The sequence below is a fragment of the Microchirus variegatus genome, assembly GCF_963457635.1.
Source record: "Microchirus variegatus genome assembly, chromosome: 13".
Lineage (NCBI taxonomy): Eukaryota > Metazoa > Chordata > Actinopteri > Pleuronectiformes > Soleidae > Microchirus > Microchirus variegatus.
In genome coordinates, this window is record NC_139814.1 from 14586356 (window position 1) to 14596109 (window position 9754).

General features: G+C 45.3%; 2 protein-coding genes across 2 annotated transcripts; one reads left to right on the plus strand and one right to left on the minus strand.

The window, feature by feature from the left end:
* Positions 1–641: 641 nt before the first annotated feature.
* Positions 642–1646, minus strand: gpr3 (G protein-coupled receptor 3; the record flags this gene model as incomplete). Its single annotated transcript, XM_083899897.1, has 1 exon — positions 642–1646. One exon carries the CDS (start codon positions 1644–1646, stop codon positions 642–644), a length of 1005 nt encoding a protein of 334 aa, XP_083756023.1.
* A 5565-nt stretch (positions 1647–7211) lies between these two features.
* On the plus strand, positions 7212–8858 carry cd164l2 (CD164 sialomucin-like 2; the record flags this gene model as incomplete). The annotated part of the gene is made up of 5 exons (XM_083899506.1): positions 7212–7290; positions 7687–7773; positions 8241–8333; positions 8428–8469; positions 8704–8858. 5 exons carry the CDS (start codon positions 7212–7214, stop codon positions 8856–8858), a joined length of 456 nt encoding a protein of 151 aa, XP_083755632.1.
* Between the last annotated feature and the right edge of the window lie 896 nt (positions 8859–9754).

Consider the following 9754-nt stretch of genomic DNA (forward strand, 5'->3'; position numbering starts at 1 on the left):
TTCTTTCGCCTTAAGTGGCGATGGTCATTTAAAAACTTCTTATTTTTAGATGCGTATATGTATATCGCTCTGAAGGAATTAAGAGACCACTGCAATTCTCTATTGTACTAGTAACAGGGACATTTCAAGATCACTCTTCTTTTTTTTATTATATAAACCACTTAGCACATTTTTGGCAAAGTCGGTAGACATTGGAATGAAAATGGCATTCGTGACAAACGTAGAGATGCCGATTGTCACTGTCTCTTAAGTTTCTCTGGAGCTGTAAATATACATATAACATCTTTCTGATTGATTGTTTCATTCTGGGGAATTCTGGGGAGCTACAGTTAATTGGGAATGAGGCACAAAGTACACACAATACAGTACGTTTTTGTTTTTTTTCATTTTTAAATCTCTGTTCCAAGACCTCGGCCTGCCAGGACAGTCCAGTACATTCTGATCTGCAGGAGGACATCTGCTCTCAGAGAAGTGCTGCCTCTGTGTGTGGGAGTGTGTGTGTGTGTGTGAGTGAGGCTTCATGTTCTGGATCTGGTCCACAGTCAAAGCAGCTATGTGTGTGTCTTGGCACACAATCAGTGATATGTCTCGCATAGATTTTTGTTTTTCGTTTCATGTTGGTTCGATCTGTTTGGCAGTCTCTACACGTCGACTGGATGGTGTGTGTGCGTGTTGTTAGTGCATCTGTTGGGGCAGCAGGCCTGAAGCAGCACCTTGCGAATGTCTTTGTTTCTCAGGCTGTAGAGGATGGGGTTGAGCAGGGAGCTCCCGGCTGCTGGCACCAAGGTGGCATAGGTGTACAGAGGAGGGCTGGACGCGTCTCCTAGCAGCCCCCACAGGGAGAAAGGCATCCAGCAGCCCACAAACACACTGAGCACCAGGATCAGGCGAGAGAAGCCCCTGCCACTGCTGTGTTTGCTTGCATATGAGTGGGTGGCTGGCAGGAAGTGCCTCTGGGTAGCGATGGCGTGCGCGTGCCGCCTCGCCACGCGGCAGATCCCGGCATACAATTGCAGGGTCACCATGACAACCACCAGGAAGCCACCACACAGCAGCGAGAGGTATGTCCGAGTCAGAGGTCGGGCTACAGAGCACGAGTCTGGCTCTCCAAGGCAGTGCCACCCCATCGCTGGTCCAGCACCGATGACGCACGCGCCCAACCAGACCAGCAGCAGCAGGAGGGCCGCTCTGCGCCGCGATTGGCTTGAGCCGTAGGTGAGGGCGTGGCTTAAAGACAGGTACCTGTCCAGAGCCACGCCCATGAGGCTGCAGAGTGAGGCGGTCAGCGACGTGACCAGGAGTCCTGACGTGAGCAGCTCTGACCAGTCACTGGGCTCCACGCAGAAGAGGAACAGGAAGTGGAGGATGAGGGCAACACCTGCCAGGAGGTCAGCCAGGCCCAGGCTGGCCAGCAGCAGGAACACGGGGGCGCGCAGAGACGGCGTGGCCAGGATGGTGGTGACCACGATGGCGTTCTCGGCAGCAATAAGAGTTCCCGAAACACACAGGGCCACGCCCCACACAGTAAGGGGCGGGACCTCATATGACGATGACGATGACGGGTTATCCAGCTGGTCCACGGGGAAGAAGGGCTCTGCTGCACCTGACGACTCATCCCAGCCCAGATCAGAGGCGTTCAGGATCATGGCTGGTCAGCAGTTACACAAACACAACCTAAGAGAAAGAGAGAGGAAGTTGGAAACATGCTCGTTATTAGCTCTGATGACTGACCAGTGCATCAACACATGTCCTTTAAACAGCTTCTCCTTCACCAGAAGCTGTGGTTTCAGCCACCGGAGGCCGGATGTGGCTTCAGGGAGAAGATGGATGACTGAAGGACCTCATGGTGTAGCCTGTGGTTTATTTTGCTCATTCATTATTAATGTTTAGTGCGATATTTTTTTATGTTATTTATTTAGGTGTAAGCATTGTGTAACTAATTCAGCCTTAAACCCATTGTTTCCTGGATTGTATTTATTAAGATTCAGTGTATTAAAAAAAATATGCTTTGTGCTAGCTATTATTGACTAATAACTCTCTTCCAGATGAATCGTGGTAGGAACAGTCTGAGTTGATGTTCATCGACACACACAGTGTTTCACCCTGGGGACAGACTGTGCATGTACCCTGCATGCACTGCTGCATGACTGGAATGGTGAAGCCTGCACACTTAATTAGGCTCCATGAGGAATCTGCCTGTTACAAGGTTAAGATGCTCGTTCCCTCTGATGTGTCATCCTCTTGTTCTTCACATGTCAAAATGAACTGCGCGTCCAGTCAAACGAAATACCAGTAATCCAATCTTGTGTGAAGATTATTTTTTGCTTTGCTGTTAAAGATCCCCCCCCTCCAGCCTCCTCCTCCTCTTCTGTGCTGCTCAGACAGAGGAGAGGAGGTATATCCCACATCTTGTATAACAATTGCAGGTTTGCTGCACCACAGAGGATGTTCCCCCAATAACACACAGTTACACAGACACAGTATATATATAAAAAATATGTATATAAATATATATAAATATACATATATATAGAGTGGATGATTCTTACCTTATCAACGCGATCCCGTGATGTATTTGAACGACTTTAACAGTTGCTCTCTTAAAAAAATCCAAACACAGTGATGTAAAAGAGGCGATGCTGTCCGCTGCGATGGCCGGAGCCAGTTTAAATTGTAGGACAGTCCTTTTTGTTGAATTCGCTGCTGCGTGATCCCGTCTTCATCAAACTCTCGTCCGGCCTCTGTCCTCTTTGCATCTCTCTCTCTCCTCCAGTCTCCTCTGTGCGCTTATAGGAGGCAGAATGGATGCTCCTGCGCGCGGGCTCGTCCACAAGAGAGTGTGTCTGACGTCAGCGACTGGGAGCCTCCGCCAATCGGGAGCCGGCGCTGAGGATGCGGGCACGGACAGGAGGTGGGTATGTACGTGGAGTAATTTCATTCAGAAAAATGCGGCATCTCTGTGGCCCCTCCCACTGCGGCTCATTATTAGCTGCCCCTGTTTCTTATACTAAATAACCACCATTACTCTCTCTCCCCCCCCCTCTCCTCCTATCCTCTTCCCGGTTTCCATACACAGTTTTACTGTTTATTGTCTCATGTGGTTTTTCGAGCTGTGGGTTTTGTGGATTGGATGTGGACTGAGCTCAGGAGAGGCGCTGTCCACGGTGCTGAAACGCATCAGGATGACTCACGGGGTGTGTGTGTGTGTGGGGTGGGGGGGGGGGGTTTCTCCTGCAGAGCGAAAGCATCTGTGTGAATCACTGACACTCTTCTAATGGACACTGTCTGTCTACACACACAATTTTTACACACAAATGGACAGATGTGCAGCAATAACGGTGGACATAAGATACGTCCAATCACTGTCTGAATTTAAAACGCACCCATTTACTTTGGAATTCAGTATAAAATGTTGCTTTATGAAAATGATGATGATGATGATGAAATTATTTGATTTTTTGGTAACAAATAATACACAGCAATGGTTGTTTTTTTTGCTCGTGTTTTATGGATTAAATCGTTTAAATGTGCAGCACTTTTAGCCAAAAGTGTTGTTTCTGAATGTGCTCTAAAGATACGACTGGACTGGGTTTGACTGGATTTGGTTGTTCGAAGATGATTTTCCACATTAGTCGACTTTAGTCGACTTTTGTGTAACTGGGTATGCACTGTACATACATTATAGCCCTCACAAATATGACCCACAGTTTAAACCCATTTATGATAAGCACGTGCGGTCTGATAGTTGCCAACACATCACACTTCTTCTTCTTATTCCTTTCATGTCATGCATCGATCTGCCTGTTGCATGAGTTCAGTAAACAGATTTAAACAGGAGTGTTACAGTAACACAGCAGCAGCAGTGGGGTGGGTGGTGGTGGTGGTGGTGGTGGTGTATAGGGGGTGTGGGGGGGATTCGTGGCTTCCCCGCTTTGATAGTGAGCGTGGGCGCTGCAGGATGGTGCGAACGTGCTCGCGCATATCAATGATGCTCTGCTGTCTGAGGGGAGCGTCGTCCTGCTCGAGCCATATAAGGTTACACTTCCTCTCCTACGTCACCGAGAGAATCTGAAGTGCAGCACTTGACACACTTGGAGGTGAGTTTTTTTGTTTGTTTGTTTGCCTCATGTCTCAAAACATGTTACCTCTGACAACATTAGGTCATGTGTACTTTTTAAACTGTGACTCATTTGTAGTTAATATGTATTTGTATCCAGTCTGTTGTTCAGTTGGACCACAAACATGTAATTATGCATTTATTTGCATTAATACCAACATGTCTCCTCACCACAGGCTCTTAACGCAATCTTATCCACTCGTTCAGTCGTTGGTGATCTTCATTGGGAGGAAATCGTGTCCTCGTGGACTGCGGAATATCCCTTTGTTATTTTACACATTTCCTCGTCAGTCACACCAACACAAGAAGAGCCTCGCTGTCTGAGCAGACTGCGTGTGTGGGAGAAGAAGCGCCGCTCTGCGCACGTGGGAGTCGACATGAGAAGCGTCGGAGTGAGGAGCGAAGAAGTGGGAGAGAGTGATGGTGAAACGTTCACGGCGTGAAGGAGAGTGTGTCGTGATGCTGGACTCACAGGGATTATAACCAACAAAGTGAGGTCATTTTTACAAAGTGAGGACATTTTGGCCGGTCCTCACTTTGTCTTCATTGAAATCACTTCCTTAGGTTGTAAACATGCTATACAGGTCCTCAATTTGGTACAAAAAACAGTTTTCCAGCCCTGTTGTTTCACACACTTTTTGCTCTAGAGTTCCACCTGCAGACATTTTATGGTACTGCACCCAGTAGTTCTTTGGTAGATGTTTTTGTATATTTGTGTGTGTGTGTGTGCAGAGGCGTAGCTGCAGCAGGAGGTGATGACACCCTGGTTAAAGTAAGACACCCTCAGTGCTTTTGTTACAAAATAAACTTAAGTGAGGGGGGTGGTGTCAGCATTTTCACGAAATAGAATTAAGTGATTTAGACTTCAGAGACAACTGAATAATATTACATTACTGTTTCAAAGTGGGTTTACAGCAGGGCTCTCAAACTATGAGTGTCCTGTATAGAGCTTCAACTAACCAATATTTTCACAATCGATTAATCTGTTGATTATTTTCATGATTAATGGAGTAATCGTTTGGTCCATGAAATGTCAGAAAACGTGGATCTTGATGTTGACTTGTTTTGTCCACAAACCAAAATGATTCACTTTTAATGTTTTCTTTGAGAAATGAAGAAAATATTCACATTTAAAAAGCTGAAACAATCGGAAATCTTGTTTTAATAATGAAAAAAGCTCGAAACATGACCTTTGAATAGAAAGGATGCTCACCAACGCTCACCTTCTCCACTCCCCTATACTCTGCCTGCCGTTTTCCTTTTCCTGTAAAAGTGATTATACAAAAATACTAATTTCTTACACTACCGGTCAAAAGTTTTAGAACACCCCAATTTTTCCATTTTTTTTATTGAAATCCAAGCCATTCAAGTCCAATGAATAGCTTGAAATGGTACAAAGCAAAGGTAGTGAACTGCTAAAACAAATAAACCGGTAAGTTTAACCAAATCAAAAAGAAGAAAGTCAAGGTGTCAGTGAGTACAGTTTCCTTCACCATCAAAAGGCACTCAGAAACTGGGAGAAACTGACAGGAAGAGGTCTGACAGACCCTAAGCCGCAACACAATCACAAGACAAGTTTCTGAGAGTCAACAGCTTGAGTGATAGGCGGTTCACAGGACAACAGCTTCAAGCACAGCTTAATAGTGTTCGTAGTAAGCAAGTTCAGTTTCAACTGTGAAGAGAAGACTTGGAGTTGCACGTTTGAACAGTGGAGTTGCAGCAAGAAAGCCATCGCTAAGACGTCAGAACAAGAAGAAGAGGCTGGCCTGGGCCATGAAACACCACCAATGGACTACTGAAGTCTGGAAGACATTGTTATGGATCGATGAATCAAAGTTTGAAATCTTTGGTTCATCACGCAGGAGTTTTGTAAGCCGTCGAGTAGGTGAAAGGATGGTGATGATGATGATGAGCCGCCTATCACGCAAGCTGTTGACTCTCAGAAACTTGTCTTGTGATTGTGTTGTGGCTTTGGCTCTGTCAGACCTCTTCCTGTCAGAGTTTCTCCCAGTTTCTGAATGCCTTTTGATGGTGAAGGAAACTCTACTCACTGACACCTTTGCTTCTTTTCATTTTTTGTAACCTTACTTTTTTTTTAACCTCTAGCAGTTCACTACTTACCTTTGTACCATTTCAAGCTATTCATTGGAATTGAATGGCTTGGATTTCAATTAAAAACTGGAAAAATTGGGGTGTTCTAAACCTTTTACACAGTACACAAATGGAGGGGACAGACCCAGGGCCACGTCGTCACGAGCGTAGCACTGATAAATAACACCTTGCTTCAAACTGGGGCATTAAAAACCTTCTCCTCTGATAAAATAGCACCGATCCGCACTGCCAGTGACCCATTTGAAGGCGATGATAAAACCGATGCCCAGGCCAATTTAGATCACATGGGTTCTGACCCAGTTCCCATGCCAACCTCATTTATACCGAGAGCTGTTTTAACACTTTTTTTTGTGGATCACCCACCACATGTTATTTTTGTCTTGTGGCAGCCCATGGACAAGAGGAAAGGAAATGGGCTCGTAACTGAAAGGTCCCTGGGATGGAGGTCTGTCAGTGAGTCCACCACTTTGTCCTTTTCTAACTCACCAAGTACTGGATACACTTTGGTACAGATATTCAAGGGTAAAACACTTCCTTTTATCTTGAAGTGTCCTCAGCCCCTGCTTTCAACCCAGTTTCAACATCTGTGCGATCATGGAAAGTTTTAAAAGCATCAATGGACACAAACACTCGCTGTTGTAAGGACATCGGTGCGAATGCACGGCCCGCTGACACAAACACGTGTCATGTCTGTCCACACAGGTGTGCATTTCAGGAGGGTTGAGGTGGGCCAATTGGTTGCCAGGCAACCAAGTTTGGGTGTTGCTCATGTTACACAGATCTCTGTGCCTCCTGTCCTTTTCTTGTTCTCTCTCAGTGTCCCAGTCTGGACATATATGTCCATTTGCCACTATTGGATGCTGTTCTGGGGACATACCAAAGACATTCTCTATTGAAAACATTTTTTTGTTCTTGTTGTTGTTGATAACTCTAAACTCAAATCGCCATCATTTGCCGGCGTCGGTGCTCTGTGGAAGTCAGGATGCAGCAGTCAGTGATGAAGGTGCTGTGCTCAGCACTGCTGGTTCTAGCAGCTGTGCCCTCTGTGTACTCTCAGTCAGGTAAGACTGCGTCCTCTTATTAAACAGCTGTTTCAGGGTGTTTTTTGGTCTTGTGGGAAACCAGCTGTTGTCCTCCGACAGCCTGGTTTGAGTCTTTCCACTATAATTTATCTCCTCTAATTCGCTGTGTTCGATGCTTTTGTTCTCCTGTATTCCGTACAAAACCAAAAAAACAGGTGAAAGTATGAGGAGTAAATGATTTCTTTGACATCAATCCTGTCATTTGCCCACTTACTTTTTTGTTGCCAAAGCCGATACACTGTATGAGTGTGTGTGATGTCTGGCAGTAAATGTGACCTTTTACAGTGTTTCTGTGGGAAGATAATTGTGCATTGAAACATTTAATTGGCAATGACTGACACGCTCAATTGACTGCCAGTTTTTAACCTCCTGCAGATTGCTCTCAAGCTGAGTCATGTGACCTATGTGTCGGAGACTCCGTCCTCAACCTGACAGGCTGCGTATGGAAGCTTTGTCCAGATGGTGACACACACAAACACACACACACACACACATACACATACACATGTACATTTGCTCTTCATTCATAATGAGATGATACATCATAGTCCCACAAGTAAATGACTAACCCCAACATTTACCCTAACCCTAACCTAACCCTTTTTGGTCCTCACAAAGCCCCACACACACACACACACACACACACACACACACACACACACACACACACACACACACACACACACACACACACACACACACACACACACACACACACACACACACACATGCACACACGCACGCACGCACACACACACACACAGCTGACCTCTGACAGTAATTCAATCATCAGAGTTACTGTAACATAAGCTTCCCTGGTTTGCACCAGATGACTGAATTATTTAGCATGCTCGGAACACACACATGACACTTACACATGCACACACACACACACACACACACTAAAATGCCCTTGTTTCTCCCCTCAGATAATGGCACAGGCCAGTGTGTGGTTGACGGGGGCGACTCGGCTGACATGTCTATGAACTGCAGCTGGACCAGAGTTTCTGAATTGTGCTCAGGTACAAAAGATTCTGAGTGAAAAGTGCCACTCTTCTCCACGTCTGTGCAAACCCGGTGATCCTCGTCTCTTTTTCATGCTCCTTTATTCCTCAGTGGTAGAGACTGGAGCCGAGGGAGGAGGGGAAGGTGACTCAGGTAAATTACATCCAGCATCTCCGTCCGTCGTCACACCACTCCCCTTTCCTTTTTGCGTCACAGATTTATTCATTCCCACAAAGTCTGAGTAAAATTTTCCCCCTTACACCATTTGCTCATGTTCCACCATCAATACTTTCTCAGATAATACATAAATGACGTTCTCCTCTCCTCTCCTCATAACCTGATCTCACTTTAATGAAACATCAGCCACTGTGTCCTCTCTCCCTTTAGGTGACAAGACATCATCCACAACCTTCTCCCAGGCCAAGTTTGACATGTCCAGTTTCATCGGAGGCATCATACTCGTGCTGTGTGTGCAGGCCGGCGGCTTCTTCGCCATGCGTTTTCTAAAATCCAAAGAGCAGAGCAACTATGACCCCATGTGAGTATATGTGCATGTAGGTGTCAGAGAGCAGGGAATTTAGTATGTGCATGTTGCCAAATGTTGGGGGGGATAAGTGAATGTGAAGGTGCAATAGCAGCCTCTAGTGGCAAAAGGGAGCAACAGCAGGCCAATGGACCATTCACCTTCAATCTCCTCAGACAGATTTCACTCTTATCACTCACCCTGACTGTCTGTGTGTCCACAATAACTGTCTCTGTCTGTCTCCTGCACAGAGAGCAGCCACAGTGAAGTCAAGACATGTGAAGGACAAAGCAGATGAGGACACAGGACGTCAGAGCAGTGACTCATCCACTTTTTCTTTTTTGTTCATGAGCCCCTTGCATTTTTTTTTCCTTCTTTGCTTTAGTTCCCACGTGTTCACCTGCAGGTTAGTCGTGTTTTTCAAGGGGCTCTTATTTTCCCTCTGTATTGTGTTTTGTGCGAGTGTGTAGCACCACATTTATATTTCACACAGTCATACAGTGGAACTAATAAAAAGAGACTCTGATTGTTTCACTGTAACACACATCTCCGCCTAAGCAAATTTAGCGAAGCGTCAGTTAGACAAACAACAATGTCGTTCATCGAATGAGCTGTTGTGTAAACAGTCAGAGGCGGACAGAGTACACAGCTTCATTACGTGAGTAAAAGTACAGATACCCCTTGCTAAATTTTACTCAAGTACAAGTAAAAGTATGACAGTCAGATGTCCACTTAAAGGTGCATTATGTAATAAATCTAAAGCAACTGGCCATAAAATCCTCCTAATATGTCACAGAGACTCAGGAATAATGTTCATATAACAAACTGAACTCACCAATAACAACAGTACAGACAAAATATTTGCATTAAAAAAAATATTTTGCAGACTGCAAATCATGTTTATGTTTTGAAATC